General features: G+C 42.6%; 3 protein-coding genes across 3 annotated transcripts in view; 1 reads left to right on the forward strand and 2 right to left on the reverse strand.

Moving 5' to 3' along the window:
* LOC117368586 overlaps window positions 1–12,452 on the reverse strand; it is a 78,708-nt gene extending 66,256 nt beyond the window's left edge. Inside the window, exons 1-2 of the mRNA XM_033962316.1 lie at window positions 12,223–12,452; window positions 2,356–2,647 (exon numbers count right to left, since the gene is read on the reverse strand). Of these exons, the coding sequence (XP_033818207.1) occupies window positions 2,356–2,647; window positions 12,223–12,452 (522 nt within the window). The remainder of the gene's footprint in view (window positions 1–2,355; window positions 2,648–12,222) is intronic.
* A 5,344-nt stretch (window positions 12,453–17,796) lies between these two features.
* On the forward strand, window positions 17,797–19,493 carry LOC117368587 (zinc finger protein 674-like). The gene has a single exon (XM_033962317.1). The coding sequence runs from the start codon at window positions 17,797–17,799 to the stop codon at window positions 18,454–18,456; it is 660 nt and encodes a 219-aa protein (XP_033818208.1). The 3' UTR covers window positions 18,457–19,493.
* Window positions 19,494–21,820: 2,327 nt separating this feature from the next.
* The window catches only part of LOC117368588 (vomeronasal type-2 receptor 26-like), a 40,675-nt gene continuing 36,498 nt past the window's right edge, over window positions 21,821–25,997 (reverse strand). Inside the window, exons 5-6 of the mRNA XM_033962318.1 lie at window positions 25,719–25,842; window positions 21,821–22,731 (exon numbers count right to left, since the gene is read on the reverse strand). Of these exons, the coding sequence (XP_033818209.1) occupies window positions 21,821–22,731; window positions 25,719–25,842 (1,035 nt within the window). The remainder of the gene's footprint in view (window positions 22,732–25,718; window positions 25,843–25,997) is intronic.

Raw genomic sequence — 25,997 nt, forward strand, 5'->3', positions numbered from 1 at the left:
TATTGGTGATCACAGGAAAAATATGGCACCCTTTTGCCACACTATTCTTTCATTATTATATCCAAAAACTGACTCTATTAAGAGCAAACTGTTACTTATCTTAAATGATGCCCTTGATCACTGTGATTTGGGTAAGTCTGGAGAAACTGCTAATTTTCATTCATTCATTCACTATACATTCTTTAGGTCTGACGGGGCCCGTTTCGCCGCTCAAAATGCGGCTTCCTCAGGGTTAAATGTCGGTTCTTCCTCAGCATTCAGAATTGATGGGGGAAGTCTCGTGGGCTGGCTGCTGCACGTGGCCATGGCCAGTCCCTGCTACGGAGGGGGAGGGATGGAGCATGTCAGCTCCAGATCGGCTTTGCAGTGGGTGTGCCGTCGATGGCAGGGAGGCATCCTGATGGCAGTGGCTTCAGTGGGGGGGGGGGGGAAGGAGGGGGGAGGCAGGGATTCCCAGGGAGAGGCTTCTAGTAGGCAGGGAGGTGTACAGCGGGCATCAGACGGAGGCAGGCAGGCATACTGATGACAGCGGAGGCTTCAGATGGGGGAAGCAGGTAGGCTTCAAAGTGGGTCAGTTTCAGGGGAGGGAGTAAGGGAGTGGGCCAAATGCTGGAAGACAGTGAAGGGGGCACAAACTCAGGACACTGAAGGAAGGGAGGGAGCATGGACATGGGACACAAGGGAGGGAGGAAGGGGGCACTAACTTGGGACATAGGAGAGAGGGAGGGAATAGAAAGTGAGTGAGAGGGAAAGAGAAGGTGCACATGGGGAAAGGAAGAGGAAAATCGGGCATATATATAGAGAGAAATGAGTTAGAGATGCATGGGGAATAGAAGGATGAGAGGGAGAAATGTTGGATATGGTGGTGGAGAGGGAACAGAGGGATTGATTGAAGGGTATGCAAGGGTGAGGAGTGTTGGACTTAGTGATGGAGGGAGAGATGTGGCATGGTGTTGGAGAGGGGTGATAGAAGGAGAAATGGGCATGGGGCTGGTGGGCAGTGGTGAAAAATGATCTGGGGGATGAGAGAGGAAGAAAAGTTGGACTCATGGAGGGACAGAGAGAGATGTTGGTTGGGGAATGGAATGAGGTCTGGAGGAGAGGAAGCATGCAGAAGAAAGGAAAGAAAGAAAGAAATATTGGATGCATAGTCAGAAGGAAGTGCAACCAGAGACTCATGAAATCACCGGAGAACAAAGGTAGGAAAATGATTTTATTTTCAATTTAGTGATCAAAATGTATCAATTTTGAGAATTTATATCTGCTGTCTATATTTTGCACTATATTTGTCTATTTTTCTATAGTTGTCACTGATATGACATTGCATATTTTAAAGTCATCTGCCTTGGCCTCTTTGAAAAACACCCGAATATAAATGATAATTAACATTTTATCTGCGTACAGTGTGCTTTGTATTTTTATCATTTTGTAATTACCATTATGTATTGATAAGATTAATATATATGAAAAATGGATGGAAATAATTCCATTACAATTAGTACTATTATTATGGGGGGTGGAGTTGGGGGCGGCATTTGGGCAGGTCTGAGGTGGAGCTTGGGCTGGGGTACTCAGTTGGTATTTGTTAGGGTTAGGGGTTCTTGGCTTGAAGAGATTGAGAAACACTGTACTATACCAAACTTTTGGTCTCGGTCTCCATCTGCTGGTCAAAATGAGCTATTACCCATCAGTGACAGCTGTACTGGTCTAAAGAGTTTTGGCAAAGAAGGACATGGTTTTGTGTTAGCATTAACTGTGCGAGATGGATCTGTACTAATCTGTCTTCTTCAGTTTTCCAATAGGTTTATTTATGATCTAGTACCCATTGTAGTATTTGTGGTACACTGTTTTTCTAAGTAGGTGCTGGTTATGTGGCTCGTGGAAGTTGCTGCTATTTTGGTATAGTAGGGCTCTATAACCTCTGATTGGCACTGCCCCATGTTGCTTCTTTGGACAGAACAGTTGTTTTTGGTGATTTTCCCCTTGATGTCTCTAATTCACATTCTCTATTGGAGCTCTCGGTACTTGGGTATTAACTGCAGATGATGCTACAGCTCCCAGTGAAGTAGAGGAGGGTCACAAAATAAATTCAGATTGGATTCCTTCTGCATATGACACACAGCCTTTGGGACACAACCCACATGTCTAGAATGTCTCACTTATATTATCTTCTGGAAAAGATATTATCAAGGTAATAACATAATCTCTTTTTAACTCCAGACTAAACAAAACCATGCTCTTTAAAGAAACCATTTATCCTCACGGTCAATGATTTTTATTGACCAGCATTTAAAAAAAATAGATTGTTGATGTCAATCCTCATTAAACACATCCAACTAAACAGACCAGTTCTACCTGAGGGTAGCGGAAGATTCTTGAAAGCTGTGATATTGAGTAAGTTGTATCTGAAGTCAAATCGCCAATGAAAGCAGCCAGTACTCCTCTGTCTTCACAGCTGTAATTAGGGACTGGCACTTGTGTCCCAGACAACAAGCTCAAGGTTCCATGTATGGCTCTTAGCTCCCAAGCACAGGAGTCATAGATCCGATACCCCAGGGTAATGTTGGGTAAGAGTTCAGCATTGTTATTGACCTCTTCCACTGTGAAGTGAAAAGCCAAGCGGTGTCGATAATAGCGGATAACATGACTGTGGAAACAGAGATACATTTTATTGAGATGTCAGAATTCAGCATGGATTAGTTTACAAGTGATGAGGACGTTCTTCATAGGATCTCCAGAGGATGCTATGTTTGGGTAGATATTCCATGTGTACCTGACCAGGATGAACGGAGAGATGCTGAAATGTTATCAGAAATTAGAGAGGCTAACAAACTGGGTAACACAATAATACTGGGTGATTTCAACTACCCCGATATTGACTGGGTAAATGTAATAGGGCATGCCAGGGAGATAAAATTCCTTGATGAAATCAAGGACTGTTTTATGGAGTAGCTAGATCAGGAATCAGGATAAGAGGCAAAGCAATTCTAGACCTAGTTCTTAGTGGAGTGCATGAATAGGAGCGAGATGTAATGGTGTTGGGGCCGCTTGATAACAGTGATCATAACATGAATCAGATTTTATATAATTCTTGGAATAGGAGATCACGTGATGCACTGAGCCAAGGCAGAAGCAGGCTGCCTGAGCTCCCGGGCCCCGAGTCCTGAAGCACCCTGTTACTAGCCTTTGGAGGTGAGCCGGGAGACAGCTCTTTGCAGTGCTTGCTGTGCACAATATATGGACAGATTTCTGTCCTCTTCTGCGTCGCCGATGTCAACCCGCACCCAAAAAAAGGATCGGCCCGCAGCACGGTGCTGACAAAATGGCGCCGGTCACCTCCACAGCCACGATTCAGCAAATAGTGCCGGAGGCGCTGACGGCCCTTACTCAAGCAGTAACAGTGGCAATGCAACCCAGCATAGAAAAACTTTCTGAACAGCTCCAAAAGCTTGAAAATCTACTTATGGAGACTACTAGCCGCACCGCGGCGCTGGAGACTCGGGTTTCCAGCGTCGAGGATACACAGTAGGCACATGACACCACGTTACAGGAACTGCAGGCTCTGACTCAAAAACAAGCAGAAAGACTGGATGATCTTGAAAATAGATCCAGAAGATCTAACTTACATTTTTTGGGGATTCCGGAAACAGTACCCGGTCCTAAGCTCCTGCAGGTGCTGGAGGCCTGGCTGACCAGTTCCTTTCCCTTGAAGGACAGCCTGGGGCCTATTCGACTGGAGAGAGCACACCGGCTAGGCCGAGAACAAGCAAGAGAGGCGAGGCCTCGCATGGTAATAGCCAAACTTTTAAACTATAACCATAAATTGGAAATCTTGCGCAAATATAAACAACTTCGGGAGACTTTAGCATTTGAGGAGTCTGAGGTGCGCATTTTCCAGGACTACTCTGTGGCCCTAACTGAAGCAATTCTACCCACTTTGCTCCTCTTTGGCTGAAAAAAAAAAATACGCTTTCTCTTTTTATATCCAGCCACTTTGATAATTTACCATCAGGGATGCTGGCAGGTATTTGAGGCCGTGGCTGAGGCGGCCCTTTATGTGAACACTCAGGTGTTGCCCCAGTCGGACCTTACATGAAAGAGCACTTGGTGTGTTTCCTTGTTTGTCACATGCTCCTGTGTGCCTGTGACATTATGGATGTACCGGGATCTCCTGGTTTGGGGGAAGCCTGGATCTCAGATAATATGGCTGTTACTTGCTATTCTGGTTTAAGTTTGTTTACAATTTTGTGTTTTTTCCTGTTCTAGTTCAGAAATTGATATACTGTATATTTGAGCTCATCCTAACGTTCATTTGGTCTGCAGACTGCTCTTATGACTATTGTATTTACTGTATGGGAACTCGGGGCCCGGAGTGGCATTGTTTTGTGATCTTTCACACCTTTGGGACCGCCTAGGGCGAACCTGAGGCTGTGACCACAACCATGCAATTGGGGAGAAGGTTGGGAAGGGAGGGGGGGTTGGGGTTCCAGGGGGGGGAGTCCTTGGCCTACGTGGTTGCTGCTGGTATTCTTTCGATTATTGGGAAGGGTGGGATCAGATCCTGTTGCGAGACTCCTGCACCTGACATTTACCATGATACTGGTGCTCCTCGGGCAAGTCCTGAGCGTCATGTGGCTGCCCTGGGTATGGCTGGGAACCCGGGGTGGATTTTTTCCACACTTAGCATTTTATATGTTTGTACTAGCCCCTTTGGTACTTCTGGCTAACACTTTGAGAATAGTATCCTGGAATGTTTCGGGCATTACCTCTCCCATAAAACGAACAAAAATTTTAACACAACTCAAACGACATAAGGTCGACATAGCCTGTCTGCAAGAAACCCGACTTACAGACTTGGAACATCAGAAATTGAGGAGGTCCTGGGTAGCCGCAGTGCATGCAGCATCTTCAACTCATAAGCGGGCAGGGGTGGCGATACTGATTAGTAAGACATTGCCTTACACTGCGAAAGTAGTAGCCTCGGACCCACAGGGCCGCAGTTGTCAGTAGGCACATATTCCTTTTACTTGATGAATGTATATGCACCTAATACCTATGACCATTCCTTCTTTGAGGGTCACACTGCCATGCTTCTTGGGCGGGTTACTGATCCGGTATACATTGCAGGGGATTTCAATCAGGTGTTTGACCCGACTTGTGATCGTTCTCAGCTGGGACCTGGTGCGAGTATATCTCATACCAGAGGCTTGCCCTATCTTTGCGCCACTTTAGATCTGGTGGACCCGTGGAGAATTCTCCATACCACTGAACAGGATTACACACACCTCTCCAGAGCACATAACACAATCTAGGATAGATTACATCCTTACCACGCGCAGAGCATTTCTAAATGTGGATACAGCGGTAATAGGCCCGGCGGTGATTTCACATCACGCGATGATCTGGCTAGATGTGAATGTGGGCTTCGGTTTACGCGGACCTGTACGTAGGCGCTTCCCTAGTTATCTATTTTCTGATGACCATTTCAAAACATACCTAACGACTAAATGGGGTGAATTCCTAGACTTTAATGGTCAGCATAGCAGTGATCCGACACTGTTTTGGAGCACGGCTAAGGTGGTGCTCAGAGGAGATTGTATAGCTTATGTAATAGTGCGTAATCGCCGTTTGTCCCGGGGAATACTGCGTTTGTAAAAAGAACTAGCAAGCGCTAAGCGTCAGTATACCCTGTTCCCAACCCGCCATGCTAGGGAACACTTAGCTTCTGTGGAAACGACCCTCAACTCCTATATACATGAGCGCACGGTGAAAATGCTCTCGTATCAAAAATTTCGCTACCATCGCTATGGAAATCGGGCAGGGAAGTTATTAGCCCGCTTGACTTCCCAGGTGCGGGGTCACCGTTATGTTCTGGGATTGAGGGATAGTACGGGCCAATTTCACCACACTACTGAACACATTGCACAAATTTTTCAGTCCCACTTCGGGAAGATATATGGGCGCCGGGACTCGGGAGCTGAACCCCTTATTAAGGACTATTTCACGGATTCCGGTTTACAGCCGCTCTCTGACTCAGATGCTAGGTTTCTTAATGCACCCATCACCCCTAAAGAACTACATAAAGCTATCCACAATCAATGAAATTTTTCGGCTCCAGGGCCGGATGGCTTTACGGCAGAATTTTATAAACTGCTCTCAGGACAGCTTAGTCCTTTTTTAAGGGACTATTACTCCCAGGTAATCCAGGATGAACATTTAGAGGCACATCTGATTTTTCTGCTATACCACTGGAGTTATCTTTGCTGGCTCCGTTCCATGTGAGCTATTTTCTACATGTGGCGGATCCGAGGATGCGTCCTTTGGTGTCTCACTACCCCATTTTTACGCCGGCCAGAAGGACATGGAGATGGGTCTGTAAAACAGCCAAATTGTCTTCTAGGGTGTCTTTATATTTGCCTATACTGGGCAATGGAGCTTTCCAGCCGGGCATGCAAAATGCCACCTTTCTTAGGTGGCAAGCACAAGGTCTACAATATCTTTTTCACCTGTTTTCGGAGAAGGGGAGCCTGGTCACATTTGCCGAGCTGCAACAAACTTTTGACCTACAGGCTAATGATCTCTTCGCCTATTACCAGATCCGTCACTATGTTCAGTCCCTCCCAGTGGCTGCCCTTACTGAAGTCTGCAGGGAGGCGCTATCAGAACTCTTCAGCCTTTCAGCCTAACAGAGGATTCCTCTACGATTTCATATTGTGGGGATCCGGGATTGCCAACCAAGTACGAATCTGGATATATTAGCGACAGCGTGGGCTGAGGACTTGCATTGCCAGTTGACTGCTCAACAGTTACAACGGGTCCTGAAGAACATTCAGAAGGTGTCACCCAATATTACTCACTGGGAAATGCAATTGAAAAATTGTTCTTAAACTTTACATTCCATCGGAACGTGCAGCCCGGATGGGGATTACTGCGTCGCATTCTTGCCCGAAATGCATAGAAACATAGAAACATAGAAGATGACGGCAGAAAAGGGCTATAGCCCATCAAGTCTGCCCACCCTACTGACCCTTCCTCTTAAGTCTATACCTAGTGACTATTTAATCAGATTCACCCTCTTAGGGATCCCCTATAGGCATCCCATTTATTCTTAAAGTCCCATTTATTCTTAAAGTCCATCAAGTCTGCTGACCCATCCTCTTAAGTCTATACCTAGCAACCGATGTTTCAGTTCCACCCTCGTAGGGATCCCACATAGGTATCCCATTTATTCTTAAAGTCCAGCACGCTGCTGGCCTCGATCACCTGCGCTGGAAGCTCATTCCAACGGTCAACCACTCTTTCTGTGAAGAAATACTTCCTGATGTCGCTATGAAATTTCCCGTCCCTGAGTTTGAGCGGATGCCTTCTAGTGGCAGAGGGTCCCCTGAGAAAGAAGATATCATCTTCCATCTCGATACGTCCTGTGATGTATTTAAATGTCTCAATCATGTCTCCCCTCTCCCTACGTTCTTCTAGAGTGTAGAGCTGTAGTTTGTTTAGTCTCTCCTCGTACGAGAGACCTTTGAGCCACGAGATCCTCCTGGTGGCCATCCGTTGAACCGACTCGATTCTAAGCACATCTTTACGGTAATGTGGCCTCCAGAATTGTACACAGTATTCCAGATGAGGTCTCACCATGGTTCTCTACAATGGCATTATGACTTCAGGCTTCTTGCTGACAAAGCTTCTATTGATACATCCCATCATCTGCCTTGCTTTAGATGAAGCCTTCTCCACTTGATTGGCAGTTTTCATGTCTGCACTGATGATTACTCCTAGGTCTCGTTCCGCCGAAGTACTAGTTAAAGTTTCTCCATTCAAGGTGTAATTTCTGCATGGATTACCGCTTCCGAGGTGCATAACCTTACATTTCCCAGCGTTGAAGCCCAGCTGCCAGGTCGAGGACCATCTTTCCAATGTAAGCAGGTCCTGTGCCATACTATCCTGTAAATTACATTCACTTACTATATTGCATAGTTTAGCGTCGTCGGCGAATAATGTTATTTTACCCTAGAGCCCCTGAGTCAGATCCCCTATGAATATGTTGAAAAGGAGTGGGCCCAGGCTCATGCATCTTTGAGTCACATGTTTTGGGCCTGCTCCGCAATCCAACAGTTTTGGAGACATCTTGGCCTATATACCACATCGCTTTGGGGAAGGCGATGGCTTCTGCAACCGAGGGCGTTATTTGTATTTTATAGCCTCGCCCAAACCCAGAGCCCTTTTGATGGGGAAAAAAGCCATCCTCACCAACTGGCTCTCCCGTGATCCCCCATCATATGCACAATGAAGATCCCTAATGATAGTGCAAGCAACACTGGAGAGACGCATGGTGGGAGACTTGACTCTTGGCCCGGGTCGCAAATTTTGTCAGGTGTGGGAGCACTTCTGGCAGGACCTCACACCGCATGCTCGCAGTAGACTTTTGAATCTTTAAGATTTTATTCCCACTCTCAGCTGTTGGACCGGCCATGGATTCTTGGGGGGGGGGGGGATGGGAGGGGAACTGATTATATTGTTGAAAATGTTATTTCCTGAATGGTACTACTGTTTGTATTTGCTTCTTACTGCTGGAATAATAAAAATCATTTAAACATAATCCTTGGAATAAGTTCACACAGGAAATCCAATACAACAGCACTTAACTGTAAAAAAGGTGACTATGATAACATGAGGAGAATGGTAAAAAAGAAACATTGGAGCAGCTGCAAAGGTCAAAAATTTACATCAAGGATGTTATTCAAAACTACCATTCTGGAAGACCATTCACTCTGTAATTCCACCTTGGGTCACCAGAAGTGATCGCTATCTCTACTTGTATGTTGTGACAGGAAAGCTCCTGTCACAGGTAAAAAGACTGGGGGTCCAGTCAGAAATACTGCCCTTAAGGCTGTAAGCTCTAAAATAAAGCCTGTTTCTCCTGGTAAAAGCAGCAGAGTAGCACAACCAAATAACATGTCGGAAAAGCAGGGGTGGGGTCAGCTCAGAATTCAGGAAGGGAGGGCACTGAAACCACATGCCAGTCCCTATTACTCCTTTCCCCAGGTTAGAGGAATCCAGGTAGAAGGGGGTGGAGCTGGTCACCGAGCCTTGCAACCAAGCAAACCTCAAATAAGAAGTATTCAGAAGGCAGAGTAATCAGGGAGGAGGAGGAGGCTCACCTGTTCCTGATTATAGGAGCTCAGCAGCAAACCACGATAGCTGCTATCTCCCTTCAGCCAGAAGCCAGCTAAGAAAGTTTCCAGGACCCAGCCCACCCGGGGAGAGAGATTAACTCCAGGGAAGTACAATCACTTTCCTAACACATTTTGGGGTGAGGGGCTGGAGATTGTTCCTGAAGGGGAAAATGATTTGAGAGGGCTGGCAGTTATTCAAAGAGGGGGATGGGAAGAACCCGCAGAAGTGCAGGACTTCATAGAGAGCCCTAATCCCCTGGAGCCAGCCTGGGAAATGCTCAGTGAGGAAGGCTCTGGAGAATACATGTTTGAGAAAGACATGGACATGGAGTCTTGAGCTGGAAAAGGCATGGCAGCAGTGCCTAATTAAGTAATGCCAAAATAATTTTTTGAACCTCAGTTCTCTTAAGTGCCCTTTGAATTAAAATTCTGGATGTTAGAGGCATGTTCGGGTGGGCGATAAGACCTTTAGCATAAGGGAGGTTTGCCCGCACAACCTGGGTTCAGGTTGTGAACGTCCTTCAAAGGGAGGGACTAGGAGAGAAAGAGGAAAAATAATAAAAGCCAAAAAGTTTTTTTTTTCTACAAAGTATAGGGGAAAGCTTGCTGACACCTGTTGTGCTCAGCTGTGAATTAATAAACCAGTTTGGGTTGGGAGAATTCTTAGTCCTGAGAGGGGATGCTTCAGAGTCAGTGAAGAAGCTGCAGAAGCATTTTTTTTTCTGGTTTTTTTTGGGGGTATGATTTCAATGCACTGAGGAATATTGACAGTCACAGGCCGAGGCACATCCAGCGTGCCCGGGACTTATGTAATATACTGTGGACTCAATGACTGTGTCCAGTGACAAATGTGCATGCAGTGATGTTTTGGCTTGTACGTTAATAAACCCAAGGAAGTTTTGCTAGAAGTCCAGTCTCCAGGTTTTTTCTTTGACCAACCATATAAAAGGCGCTCCTAAAAATCTTACCTATGATCCGAGCCGGGGTTTCCCACCTACATGGGGTCTGGCCCGGCCACAATGTGCATAGAATGTCAGAGATGAACTTCACTCTTACGAAAGGCAGTGCTGGATGTCAACTCAAGTTCTCCAATTTACGGCAGCCATTGACCAAAGGAAAGTTTCCTTCTGGAGAAGCATTAGATAGATAAGACAGCAGAGCCACTAGAACTTTCTTAAATTCTTTCAGTATCCTCTGTTCCTGACACCTCTTATGTCCCTCCCTGATTCCCATCGAAATCATCTAGTATTTTTTGTCACTCAGGCTGCATTTGGGAAATTATTAAGTGCCATTGGTGGTATGCTTTTTTTTTTTAATGCTACTATGGCTTAATCTGCAGTATAAAATACCAAATAGCTTTGTTAAAATTGCCCAAACGGCAAGAATCTTGTATTTGGATTCTATGAGCTGTTTCATTTGTATTCTGCTTTCATTTAACATATCTCTATTATATGATTGCTTTATAGTGCTGTTAAATGGATTTAATTCCAAGTTTACCTCCTCGATTGTATTTAAGCTTATAATTGATCATTTTACTATTATTAAGCTGTTAACCAAATTGTAAGCGTTTTGTTAAGCTGTACCTGCAGAACACACCTTGGGTGAATCCCTTCATGAAAAGTAGTTAATAAATCCCAGTACGAGGGTGGTTTGAAATGTTTGGTAAAAAAGGAAGTTAAACAACGTAGTCTCCATGGAAGGTTGTAGGCTTAGTCCAGTGAGTTCCCAGGTTTTTTTTCATAAGCTATTTTTCCTACAATACAACAAAACTAGAAACTCACTGGACTAAGAGTATAGTCCTCCATGGAGACTATGTTGTTTAACTTGCTTTTTTTTATCAAACTTTTCAAACCACCCTCGTAAATAAACAAGTCTAAGGAGTAGAGTGGAGGAGTTTTACTACTTGGGATCTAGCTAGGTACTTGGGACCTGGGTTGGCCACTGTTGGAAACAGAATACTGTGCTTGGGGGACCTTTGATCTGTCGCACTTAGGAAAAATAGGTCATGTAACAAAAAATGGATTCTAAAGACTTCATCTCTGATACAAAAACTGCCTGAACTATGAACAACATGAATTTGAACAATATGCAGACAGCTGCTGTGGAAAATTCCAAGAAAAAAACACTGGTGGCCACAGCAGGTCAAGATGATCTGCCCTGTATAGATAGTTACAGGGTGGAGACTGGAAATAACTCATATGACCTAAGAACACAACAAGCTAAAGGAACTGATAACCACAATATCCAAGACAGCAGAAGCAAGAATGGCTACTGAGAAGGGAGGGGCCCATGTCCAGATGGTCTAAGACAGGGGTAGGCAATTCCAGTCCTCGAGAGCCTGAGCTAGATCTGGTTTTCAGGATATCCACAATGAATATGTATGAGATGGATTTGCATGCACTGCCTCCTAAATCTATCTCATGCATATTTATTGTAGATATCCTGAAAACCTGACCTGGCTCCGGCTCTCGAAGACCGAAATTGCCTACCACTGGTCTAGGATAAAGTACCAAAAACACTCTGTCATGGGAGATAGGGAAGTCATTTGTGACACCACCAAAGCCTTGGAATGATCCAAAGTTGCCTGACATGGCAAATAATTAGTAATTTGAAAGTGTAATAACCAATCAGACTGACTATGTATCCACCAATCAGAGTAGCCATGTAATATTCTATAAACAAGCAAGCTTAATGTATCCAAGCCAGAGTGGATTGAGACTTCTACAAACTTGCTAGCTTTTGGTCGTTTCCTCCACTTGGCACATTTGCTGTATATTCATCTTACTGATGCCAATGTTGTAAGCTGACTTTTTAACTTATTAATTTAACATTTATTTGATGCAGCATATGTGTTGTAGTTGTCATTGTCAATAGACAGTAAAGGTGAGCATCCACTATCTCCTCCTCATAGGGAGAGGAGGAGATAGTGGATGCTGCAGATGAGCAGACTGGATGGACCATTTGTCCTTTATTTGATGTCATGTTTCTATTACCCTGTTCAACGTTTTCACTCATAACTTGATTTAAGCTTCAAGAAGCTACTTACAAAAAGCAATCCGTAGAAGCTGGAGGCTCCTTGAAGTTTGTAGAACCAAGGGGATTACTTTGCATGTGAATCTGTAAGATTCCACCAAGGATCAGGTCTCCGTCCTTATGGTACATGGACATGGACAGGTCTTGTCTGATTTTCAGGTTAAACCCAGTAGCTTGATTCACAGCTTTCTCAAATAGATGAGCAACAACAATCAGAAACATGAAAGAGAGAAGGATCAACATAGCGCTTACCGGAGTCAGATTTTCCAGGCTTAGGTGCTGGTGATGTAGTTTTTTTGATCAGATGAGCCAGAAATACCATTCTCGGGTCACCAAGCTATTGGCATGGCTGTGAGATCCATACGCATTGATGGTGATGTGACCATCTCCTAGTGAGAGTAATACTGTCTGACTCTCTACACAGTCCCAAAAACAGCTCTTTAAAAGCAAAACCAGTTCTTTAAAAGCTATATGGAAAAACAACCAGGTATTTTCCTCTGTGATTTCAGACAAAATGTAAACCACCATAGAAAGACCTTGATCCAAGGTCAACAATCTAACTAACACTTCAGAGCAGTAATCAGGAGGAACTGTTATTACAATCCTGTGGGGCACAACGAGATGAAAAACAGATTTTTATACACAGGTGCAGTAAAGAGGAGCTTCCAAGAAAAGGACAACATCTGGATTTCTGTTTAGCTGATGTGGGCAGAAGTCAAACTTAGGCACTTTAGCCATTTAAACCTACTCTCTGCCTCTTGTTCCCCAACATATTCTGTGAGCACCCAACTGCACTCCAAAATATACTGGGCTAGATTCAATAAATGGCCCCCAAAGTAGGCTCCAGAATGATCCGTGCTAAGCTAGAACTTCGTAAAAGGCTCACTGCATGGAGCGTCCTATTTAGAATACAAGTGTAGTGCGTTCATAGTAGTAAAAGATGTGTAAAGTTAGGCACCTAGATTGATACACCTAGCCAATCTAGGAGCTTAATTTAATTATTTAAGAAGCTTAATTGGCGCCAATAACAAGCAACTAGCACCTCATAACTGTCTTAAAATTAATTGGATGGTAGGTGCCTAGGCATGGTTAGGGGGCAGTTTATGGGCGTGTTTTTCATGTACGCATCTGTTTTGGACTTAGGCACCAGTATCTAGGCCAAGAAAACCCTGGCATAAATAGGGGGCCCCTAAGGTACGGTTACCAGATTTTCCTTCAGGAAAATCAAGACCCATGGCTAAATCCCCAGGACCGCCCAGATCCCCCTCTGTCACACCCTGTTCTGCCCCCCAGCCCCGCCCGAGATGGCATCCGGACATGCATGAGAACTGACCCAATGCATATGCAAGAGTCTGCAACTAGGAAGTAATGTCAGAGGGCGAGTCGAGTCTGGCGCAAGCAGCAGGTTGTAGCTAGAGTTACGGGGCAAGGAAGTGAAGGCTCGTGTGCGGCAGGGAAGAATTGGGAAGGAGCGGAGCAGAGGGGAGGAGAGGTCCTTGCACCCTCATCAAGACAGCACCCAGGGCGGTCCACCTCTTCCCCCCACACCCTCTTTGGAGTTACATGCATAATGAAGGAGATGCACATGTTAGAGAATAGGGTGCAGGGCAGTTCCAATTACTGCCAAGATTTTGTTAACAACAGTTGTTGACTGTTATCACCTAATTGGCTAATTAGTTTACTCCTGGATCTGTGATCTACATTCATATTTGCATGCCGAAATTTCTGCAACCTGGGAATTTGGGAGACCGCGGCCTCAATTCTTCACATGGCGCCTAAAGCATAGGTACTGAGGAACGTGGCGCATAGCGCATTTCAATCTTAAGTTAGACACCTGAGAATGGAATGGATACAGCACCGTTCATGGAACAAAGTGTTTATAAACAAGTTGAAAAATTGAAGGTGGACAAAGCTGTGGGACTGGACAGGATCCATCTCAGGATATTGAAGAAGCTCCGAGAGGTTCTGGCGGGTCCTCTTAAAGGTTTGTAAAAAAAATCTTTAGAGATGGGAGAGGAGCGGATGTGGTCCCTCTTCACAAAAGTGGTTGTATAGATGAAGCGGGAAACTACAGGCCAGTAAGCTTCACTTCAGTTATTGGGAAAATATTGGAAATGTTGCTGAAGTACAGGATAGCTGCGGTGTTCTTTGCTCACAGGTTTAAAGATAATAGACTGTTTTCAGTCCAATTCTTTATATGTGAGTTTGCAAACCATTGGATCCCGAAACATGGACCGTGTAGGGTTCGGTTGGATTTTTATCATTGTACTTTTTTAATTGAATTTTCATGGTTTTATGTCAGTGTTTAATAAATTATCTCCAGAACATCTGTATCCACAGTTTTTTGTTTTCTTTTCATTGGTGGATTGTTTTCACTGTGGATCATTGGGTCTCCCCATTTTTCTTTATTATAATAGGCAGCACAGAAGAACATTTATATAACATAGCAGGGGATACCTACCATTGAGTGATTCCAGTAAATTCTTGCAGCCACCTAAATCTGTGCACACCTGAATTACCCCCTCTGCCCCCAGGATCACAATCCCTTCAGCTCCAGTTCCTCAGCTCCCTCTTATCAGGTCTCTACATGCTATAAGTCATTGCAGAGAGAGACTGAAAGCTACTACTTAAGTCGGGGGGGGGGGGGGGGCGGCATATTCCATATCTCTGATGCAACATCCTGTGGGCACAGAATGTGCACAGGAAAGGCCCTGCTGGTTCTCTCTGCTGCAAATTTCAGCACCTGGAAGGGAGCTAAGAAATGAGCTGGAGCCAATCGGGGTGGAGAGATGCTTAACTGGGGATAGGGGAAAGGTGCTAGACCTGAGGGTGAGCAAAGGGAAGGGAAGAGAGAGAGAACCCTGGAACAAAGAAAGGAGGAAGAGAGGAGGCAGATGCTGGAACCAGGCTGAGAAGCAGAGGAAAGAGAGAGAGAGAGAGAGAGAGATCTGGAAGAAATAGGAGGAAGATGCTGGACTGGGGGTGGGGAAGCAGAGAGAATAAATGGAGATACTGGACCAATGGAGGTTGACAAGGATGTCAGATCACAGAGAAGAGAGGGGTCAGGGTACAGGAGGATGGAAAGAGGCAAGACATTGGGGGGGGGGGGGGCAGGGACACAGAAGAGATGGTTGTGGCCATGAAGGGAACAGGGACACAGAGAGTTAAAACTGGACACAGGAGCTTATGCTCCCACTTTTGTCTTCCCTCACTCCCTTCCTTCCTTCCTGGACCTGCCATAGGCTGTCATCCCCAGGCCTACCTTACCTCTCTTGTGGTCTTTGGTGAGTCAGGAGGAAAACAAAAAGAAGATGACAAAACTCTGCACAAAACTAAAAGGATCTGAGACCACCAGACCTTCAAACAAATTTTTGGATGAGAATGTTCATTGAATTAGATTACTACATTAGCTTATTTCTATTGTCTAATTGTTGAATGGATAACCTGAGAACTTTTAAAAAAAATATCTTTATTCACTTTGAAGCCATAAATAAGTTCAACATATTGTACAATCATATTACACTATAAAAGCACTTAAATTCAATCAAAATTGTAATCTATGACAAATAGATATCACCCTCCCATACTTATATTCAAAAATTGCACTCAAAGAATTAAAAAATATTTTCCAATCCCCACTCCCACCCACCCACCCTGGACGTGCATGATCAAAGGGCAAAATCAACAATAACTCTGCAAAATGTTGTCATTGGCTCCCAAATCCTCAGAAACTTCTTATAATGCCCCTGTTTTATAGCCATAATACGTTCCGTTTTAAAGACATGACACAAAGACTCCCACCAAAAGGTATAGTTCAATCAATCCCAGTTTTTCCAATTCCTTAAAATAAGCTGTATAGCAACCCCTGTCATAATAAAGAGAAGTTTGTTATTGTGAGATGATATTTGGCTTTTAGTGCAGGTTTTGTAGCCGAAACACAGTCCATGTTGAGTCTGTTTTTCTTGTTCCACTTCCTATTGTTGACATTAAAAGCTTCAGTTTGAAGTTCTGGTCTTCTCTGCTCCTTTGTTCATCGTTTTGGTGAGTCAGGACAGGAGAGAACCCCAGATACTTCTGTCCATCTTGTGTACACAGTCAAAATGACGGCAACAATTTCCAGCAGCAATCTCACAAGATTTGCCACTAGAGGTCATAGCAGCCATTTTGAGACTGTAGCCAGCATGGGCAGGAGAGATCAAGTTTCAAGTTTATTAATTCTTTTGATTAATCGCTTAGTTCTAAGCGATGAACAATTTAAAATACATTCAAAGGGGAACAATACAAAACAATACAATACAAACTTAAGACAATACAATAGGTTAAAAATTAACTCATCAAATTCATAACATAAGGTAAAAAAGGGATAGTGAAATACAATCTAATATAGGAAAGTAGAACAAAAAAAGGAAAGATACATAAGGGAACAAAAAATAAAAGCATATTAATAGAATAAAATCAATGACCTGGGTATTAAGAAATTAAATATCAAAGGCATCTTTAAAAAGAAAAGTTTTTAAATTACTTTTGAATTTTCCTAGGTCCTGCTCCCTTTGTAAATAAATTGTGAGAGCGTTCCAGGTCTGTGGCGCGGTCACTGAAAAAATAAATTGGCGTCTTGTATTTATGATCTTAAGTGAAGGGATAGTTAATAAGTTTTGTTCATTTGATCTTAAGGTTCTCACAGGATTATATGGTATTAGGCACTTATATATGAATGCTGGTGTTTTATTGAGATCTAAGTCACTCCTTTCCCATGCCAGATCCAATCCCAAAATGGTTACTGCAACCTCTAGTTGCAGTTTCGTGACAGCCATTTTGACTGTTGCCATTGAATGTGGAGAAGCAACTGGGGATCGCTTTTGCCAAAAAAACACACAAGTGTGGTAAGATAGGCCTGCCAGTGGCAATGGCAACCTACAGATAGGCAAGGGAGGAGTGAGTCTGGGAGGGGGTTTACATGGGTGGAGCTCCTACTTATGCACATAATTATCAAAATTTCTTATCTTCTCTTAGGTTTTCTTATGTTACATATGTAACTGACCTTTGCATGTTAATATTTACACCAGCTCTAGGCACTGCCACTGGTGCTTTGGGGGACCTTTATTTTTCCCACCGGTGATTTATTTTTGCCGGTTGTGTGACAGTCCTGGTTAACAGAGACTCTACTGTACATATACAGATAAGCATTTCAACATCAAAACTCATGCATTAATATAAAACACATATTAAGCAATAACATAATGTGTGTGACTTACTTTAAACGTTTTATTTTCTCTATAAAATGTTTTAACTTTATATGCTTCATTTTAACTCAGTAATTGTATGATATGGGCTACATACACATAAATCTGTTTGATACATAAACTTTCAAGACTACATAAGTTCATTGTTAAGACGTGACCAGGTATAATCCATGGTTTTTCTTTCTCATTAGCCCTACCTCTCATTTCTAACAAAAGACTCAAGCTTGTGAGGTTTTCTCTTGAAGTCTGTCTTTTTTTTTTTTTTGCTTAGTTTATGCTGTGATTGGCGAAACAATTTCCATTTCTTTTCCCGAATAGATGGTGAACCTCTGTACTGTAAAAGAATGGAGAATGATGATGGAAGGGCTCTCAGAAAACCATTAATCGAAGCAGCTGTTGATCACAGCGATCCCTGTGAAGGACAACCCAGGTCCAAAAGGAAACAAACAAACCCTTCCAGAAAGGTCCTGGATAAATTCTCAGTCTGTCAGAGGTCTGTGGACAAACTGGCAGTCCATCCAAGAACCCACAGTGAAAACATGGACACGCAAAATAAAACTATTGAGAATCCAAAGAAATCCAGAGCGCAGAAAGGGAGAGGACAGCTCTATAAATGTGAACAGTGTGAGAAAACCTTGACCAAACAATCGAGTCTCATTACTCACTTGAGAACTCACACAGGGGAGCGGCCATACAAGTGTACAGAATGTGGCAAGAGCTTTAGCGAGAAGTCCAACTATCTGAAGCATCACAGGACTCACACGGGTGAGAGACCCTACAAGTGCAATGAATGTGAGAAGAGCTTCAACCAGTCCTCCCATTTGGTTAGGCATCAACGGACCCACACAGGGGAGCGGCCATATAAATGTCCAGAATGTGAGAAATGTTTCAGTGACTCTTCAAACCTAGTGACGCATCAAAAGACCCATGTGAGGAAAAAATTGATCCGAAACAGTTTATATCCATATTCGTTACAAGATCTGAAGCAGGCTTGGGACTTATAGCAATGGGTTGTATGGAAATTTTCTACCATTCCTCATTTATAATCAAGAGTCTACAGTGTCGACTTTCAGGGGCTTTTATTCTATGTCCATTACAGGATTGGAATGTGCCTTTATGACACAAGGACTCGTACAGTGGGTATCTTCTACAGATCTATTATAGATAATGTTGGTTGATTGGGTCCTAGCAAGTGAGATTCTGAAGAAAAAAGAGCCGAGATGTAAGATTAGCGTGAAATAGTTACACAATTGAAAAATGATTGAAGGACAAGAATTTCCTGTGTTACTGGAAATAGGGTAGTGGATACATGCAGGCCCTTCAATTCATACAAGTATTGGAACTGGTTTACCATCTCTGGTTGAACTTCATTTTACATCAAACAACCACGCTTTATTGCCTACAGGCGTACAAATAAAAGTCTTTTCAAAGACTAAAAGAAAAGTGTTACACATTTGTGCATCTCCTCAGTTCACAGAATCGGACTCCAGAGGCTGAAACACGATCGTGTTGAGTCGGTGTTATATTATCCAGTAAAGGAGATCAAGCACCAACCAGTCACCTTCTTTGTTTCTTTGCCTTACATAATTCGTGAAGGAGGAATCTTCTGTTTTTCACAGAGAGAAGAAAGAGACTGAAAGAGTTGAGATTCGTCCAGGACACCCGAGACACTAATACATACTTACTGTACCACCAAACAGGCTTATGACATATGTGTCTACTCAAGATTGCATCTTTTTGGTCATTGGTCCACAATTGTGGAATGCCTTCCCAAATTATATCCGAATGGAATCTAGCCTTGACCAATTTTAAAAATTACCTGAAAACATTCCTATTCATGGATGCCTTCGGTTGATAGACTAATAACTTTGACCAGAGCAGGCCTTGTTAGGGCCAGTCTGAAATTAAGCCCACACAATTAAACTCAATTTTTACTTTAAATTCTTTATCTGTTATTACAGTTAATGTATTTCTATGTCACAAAGCTGGGGGTGAGGCTTTGGAATTCCCTCTGAGGATTTGTATGGATTGCCTGCAATTTTTTTAAAAAAAAAAATGCTAAAAACACTATTTGACGCTTTTTTATGAAATTTATTTAAAAAATTTCGATACCATTTTATATCAAAACGGTTACATACATAAAATGTTAAAACAAATCAGGACAACATTAATTCTAACAACAATCAATACTCAGAAAAATGCATCAACAAATAATTGAAGAATGATTCAGTGTTGTTATATATTGAAGAGAACTTTGATGGTTTCATATTTTTGCACTTTACTGAGAATGTTATGTTTATGTGTGAGATATGGAGGGATTTTAAGCTTGACGTTATATTGTACTTGACAATTGAAATAGCATGTGCTATGTATTGTTTGATGAAATATTATGTATGTTTTATATGGAAACTGTTTAGGTTTAAGCAGTCTAGAAATTTTAAAAATGAATGCATTTTATATTGAATTTTAACATGTAAATCACATAGATGTTATTACTAATGTGGTATATCGAATATAAAATAAACTTGGATAAAATCCAGTACTTGAAAATCAGATGGTGTGGTTAAGGAGAACCCCCCCCCCCCCAAAAAAAAAAGGACTTTGGTCATTAAAGTATCTGTTCCAATAGCAGACAGATATAGGAATAGTCCCAGTTTTCGTAGCTGCCTTGAGGCTGCCCAACCTCCTCTTTATTCCTCCTCTCCCCATAAGAACATAAGAATAGTCAGACTAATGGTCCATCTAGCCCAGTAGCCCATCCTTAACGGGGGCCAATCCAGGTCACTAGTACCTGGCCATGACTTAAACTGTAGCAATATTCCATCCTACCAATCCAGGGCAAGCAGTGGCTTCCCCCATGTCTTTCTCAATAACAGACTATGGACTTTTCCTCCAGGAACTTGTCCAAACCTTTCTTAAAACCAGCTACGTTATCTGTTCTTACCACAACCTCTGGCAACGCGTTCCAGAGCTTAACTATTCTCCTGAGTGAAAAAAAAAAAAAAAAATTTCCTCCTATTGGTTTTAAAAGTATTTCCCTGTAACTTCATCGAGTGTCCCCTAGTCTTTGTAATTTTTGACAGAGTGAAAAATCGATCCACTTGTACCCGTTCTACTCCACTCAGGATTTTGTAGACTTCAATCCTATCTCCCCTCAGCCGTCTCTTTTCCAAGCTGAAGAGCCCTAAACGTTTTAGTCTTTCCTCATTCGAGAGGAGTTCCATCCCCTTTATCATCTTGGTCACTGTTTGTCAGAGCTGTGGTGTGCTACAGGAAAGGCTTAGACTTGGTACCTTGTACAGTAAATGTGAGGCACGGTCTTTCATGTACCAAGATGGTAATGATTTGATAATGAAACATGCCATTTTCTATGTAAATAAACAGCATCCGTGTTTGTTTTCTGTAATCCACCTAGGTATAAGTAGGATATAGTCTTATAGCGCAATCTATGTGATTGTATTAACTGTTTAATAAAGAAATTGTTTTGATTTTTTATTTTAATATATGTCCATGAAGATTTTATTTCTATTTTAGTTTATTATCAATTTAAATTGTGGTTTGATTCAAAACCATATCAACCATGCTAGGTCCCCCCCAGTTTCATCTCATTAATTAATTTCTTTGTTTTTTATGTTCTGTTCTACGTATAGCACTCTGCACCTTTTAAGTACACCAAATTGCACATTAGCACTTTCATTGGCTTTTATGTTTTCTATGTTTTCATACTTTACACATATATGTTTTAAATCACACTTTTATCTCTATGCACTTTGCGCTGTTTTCATGCATTAACACCTTTTGTGTATTATTTCTTCAGACTATGATTTTTCACCACATTATACAGATTATTACTTATCACTTTAGCACACCACACGTCCAATAATTACATATGAATTGCATGTTCTTGGTTATTTTTATTATTTTTATTTACATTTGTTAGGACCCCTGAAGAAGGCGTGCTTACCGAAACACGGACCTTGTCGGGTCCCTTAGTTTATAAAAAGGTGGTATCTTTGACCGCATTTAATATTTGATATAATAAACATAGCCTGCATCTTGTACAGATTGTCTGCAGTTTTTTCTTGTTTTGTGTTTGCAACTCTGACTGATGCCATTCCAGAAATGACACCAGTCAGGTATACCTCTGATCAACTGTATCCTTCTGCTTTCCTTCTAATGCTAGTCCTTTGCCCTTCTCTATACATTCTCCATTACTTTTCTTAAAAAACAAATTCCTATAATGCACCCCATCGGATTATCCTATTGACTCTGCTCTCCCAGTACAACCACTATTTTAATCTTTCTACAGGTTCATTTCTTCAGTACTGGAGGGTAGAATATAAAGTCCGTGACTTTAGTTATACTCTTTTATATACTGGTAGATTGTTTTCCAATTAAATGCTCCCTTGTGTTCATCTCAGGCCTGAGCAGAATAATGTAGCACTTTGGGATAAAGATACAGCTCAACAGTCCTGTACTAGATAACAGCATTGCAAATATCTCCACAGTTACCATGTATTTGTCCTTTGTACTCAGGTAAACTGGGATGAAGGACACCCAAACACTGCAGAACACCAGCATACTGAAAGTGATCAATTGGGCCTCATTGAAACTGTTAGGTAAACGTCTGGCTAAGAAAGCAACAATAAAACTTAATATAGCCAATAAGCCCATATACCCGATCACACTGTAAAATGCAAAGAGGGAGCCTTCATTGCATATTAGTATCATCCTTCCAGGATCTGTCTGTATGTCGTAGTCTGGGAATGGGGGAGAGATGAGTAACCACGCAGTGCAGATCAGAACTTCACCCAGGGAGCACAGAAGGACCAAGAAGCTGAGTGCTCTGGACCCCACCCATTCCCTTAACCTGCTTCCAGGCTTTGTGGCTTTGAAAGCAATGACAACTGTGATGGTTTTTGCCAGGACTGCAGAAACAGAGACTGAGAAAATGATCCCAAAAGCAGTTTGCCGGAGCAGACAGGTCAGCTTCTCCGGACGCCCAATGAATAGCAAGGAACAGAGGAAGGAGAGCATGAGGGAGAGAAGGAGGATGAAGCTGAGATCTCGGTTATTGGCTTTCACTACAGCAGTCTCTCGATATTTAAGAAATATTCCTAGAGTTCCAGCAGTGATTGCACATAATACAATGGCTAAGGAAGCCAAAGACGCACCCAGTGGATCCTCGTAGGAAAGGAACTCAATGGTTCTTGGAATGCAGCCGTCTCGCTTCTTCGTGGGCCACTGGTCATCGGGACATTTCAGACATTTTTCCATATCTAAAAATGAACTGTATTTTTGTCAGCATTTGAATAAAATATGCTATTATTATATTTAAATTTTTTTTATTGTAGTTTGAAAACTAAGAACAAATATATACAAAACAGTTATCTGTGAAACAAATATCAAATATTCATTTCAAAAAATAACTACAATCAATCAATTGAACAGAATTCTAAGTTGTGTATTTCCGTATGGGAGAGACAAGGCGGATATGAAACGGTAAGCCCACACCTTGGTCCAAAGAGTATCAGTACTGCATTTCCCTAGAAGAGTTTTCCCATGAGTCCATATAACGAAAACGAGAAGGTGCTATTTTTTAGGGAACAAATTTAAGTCTGAAGCTCACATTGATTCCCGTCAACATGGATTTACAAAAGGGAGATCGTGCCAATCCAACCTGATCAGCTTCTTTGACTGGGTGACGGGGAAGCTAGATATTGGGGAGTCCCTGGACATCGTGTACCTGGACTTTAGCAAAGCATTCGATAGCGTACCACACCGCAGGTTGCTGAGCAAGATGAGTTCTATAGGATTAGGTGACACATTGACGAAATGGGTTGGGAACTGGCTTGGAGGTAGGCTTCAAAGGGTGGTGGTGAGCGGCACACCCTCTGAAATGACGGAGGTGATCAGTGGAGTGTCACAGGGCTCGGTCTTGGGCCCAATCCTATTCAACATCTTTATAAGGGACTTGGCAGAAGGGCTTCGGAGTAAAATAACATTATTCGCCGATGACGCCAAACTAAGTAATGTAGTGGGCAAATGCACAATAGATGATGTTTCAATGCCCGACAACATGATGCACGACCTACTCCTACTGGAGCGCTGGTCTAGGTCCTGGCAACTCAACTTCAATGCCAAAAAATGCAAAGTTATGCACCTGGGCAACCAAAATCCATGCAAGACTTACACCCTAAATGGAGAGATCCTAACAAGAACTGAAGCAGAACGTGACATAGGGGTGATCGTCAGTGAGGACATGAAGGCTGCAAATCAAGTTGAGCAAGCTTCATCCAAAGCAAGACAAGTCATAGGTTGCATACGCAGGGGTTTCGTCAGCCGAAAGCCGGAAGTCATTATGCCGCTGTATAGATCCATGGTGAGGCCCCATCTGGAATACTGTGTGCAATTCTGGAGGCCGCATTATCGCAAGGATGTGCTGAGACTGGAGTCGGTTCAGAGAATGGCCACCCGGATGGTCTCGGGACTCAAGGATCTCCCATACGAGGAACGGCTAAACAAATTGCAGCTATACTCTCTCGAGGAGCGCAGAGAGAGGGGGGACATGATCGAGACGTTCAAGTATCTCTCGGGCCGCATAGAGACGGAGGAAGATATCTTCCTTTTCAAGGGTCCCACGACAACAAGAGGGCATCCGTGGAAAATTAGGGGAGGGAAACTACGAGCTGACACCAGGAAATTCTTTTTCACAGAAAGGGTGGTTGATCGCTGGAATAGTCTTCCAATGCATGTGATCGAGGCCAGCAGCGTGCCTGATTTTAAGGCCAAATGGGATCGTCACATGGGATCTATTCACAGGGCAAAGGTAGGGGAGGGATCTATTCATAGGGCGAAGGTAGGGGAGGGACATTAAGGTGGGCAGACTAGATGGGCCTTGGCCCTTATCTGCCATCTATTTCTATGTTATGTTTCTATGTTTCTATTTTGATACATTCACTAAAGAGGAACAAAAATAATTGGGTCAATATTCATCCACCATGGTCAGCATTTTTTTTTTTTCAACACCAGTTGTGGCAATTAAACAAAACTCATGTATTCAGTGCCAATATCTGCTGATTCTGCTGCCCTTTCAACCTGATATTTCTCTACCCACCGCCTCAGTACTATCTGGATTTTCAGCTGTGCTTTACAAATCAGTGGTAGCATTGGCTAGGGGAATTATCCAGATGAAGGTGGAAATAAATTGTTTAACAGGGCACCTATCATAAAAGGGTAAGGAATTGGCCTACTTATGAGGGTACTATTTCATTAGGAGAAGAGTCGTATAACAGGATATATTTATTTGTAACGCTTGTAATTGTGAATCTACGGTTCATTGACTGGGTTAATCACACGAAGGATTATTTTACATGAGCAAAGTACATGCAACATGGCACATACTTTTCAACTAGGCAGTATTCTTGGAAGGGTATTTACGTTACCATGTAATTTACAGCTTAAGTTGCTGCCCTGTAATGGAATTATTCCCATTATAGCTTTCATTATCCAGGTAATTACTTTTGAATATTAGGCTCAAGGAAAGGGAGAGGGTGGAATTGGGAATAGTCTGTGAAAATATTTCTTTACATAAAGAAAATTTTCCTCTTTTACAAAGCTGTGCAGCCACAGCTCAGTAATTCCCAGTGGGCTTCAGTTCAGTTACCACAGTAATCGCCTTCATAAGTGACCCGGATGATTAAAATGTACCTGTGGAGCCACACAGATAAAAGAGCACAACAAAGGAGTATACCCAACTGTGTACCCTTTTGTGCGCCCTGAAGAATTATAATCTACTATTTGGTTGAGCTCTTTGTTCTTTATCTGTATGTGTATTAGCATTGGTCTTCTCGTTTATTCTTGTTTAAAATTTCTGGAATAGAATAACTGTGAATGTCACAATACAAACAGACTCATTTTGGTAAAGTTATCAACCATCACAATAACTTCTCTTGTTAAAGCAGGAGCTATTAAGTGTTCCTAAGATAGCAGTTATGTGAAAAATACAAGCTGTGGAATGACACTTCACGAGAAACCAAAGGCTCGTATGTTTGCTGTGGTGTTTTATTGGTTTAAATACTGTCATATTGATTTTGTTTTAATATATGATATCAGTTTACCTTTATTTATTGTGCATGTGAAGTAGTAAACTGCTCAGAAGTGTAACAATGGATGGGTATAAACATAACAGACAAAGTGAAATGAAGTTTCTTCATTTTTTTTATTTTATTATATCCTTTTTTTTCTTGGTTACTGTTTTTCTTACCTGTTGCATTGGAGAACTCTCCCTCAGCACAAGGGACACAGTCATAGCAACATTTCGGGCTCCCCTCTTTGGGAGCCTTCCTGTATCCTGGCCTACAGCTCTTGCTGCACACAGAACGAGGAGTCTGAGGAACAACAGCAAGGACAACTTGTGAGCTTTCACAGGAGACGGCTTTTATTTCCCATGCCCACATAATCCCAGAGTCATTTTGAGAAAGACATAAGATAAAGGGTTTCCCTTCTCTTATTCTGCTTCTTCTAGGTATTTCTGACACAGGTA

Source organism: Geotrypetes seraphini, chromosome 10, assembly GCF_902459505.1.
Source record: "Geotrypetes seraphini chromosome 10, aGeoSer1.1, whole genome shotgun sequence".
NCBI lineage: Eukaryota > Metazoa > Chordata > Amphibia > Gymnophiona > Dermophiidae > Geotrypetes > Geotrypetes seraphini.

Excerpts from the sequence above, each read along its gene's own strand:
- LOC117368587 (XM_033962317.1), top strand. The coding sequence starts at position 17,797 with ATGGAGAATGATGATGGAAGGGCTCTCAGAAAACCATTAATCGAAGCA.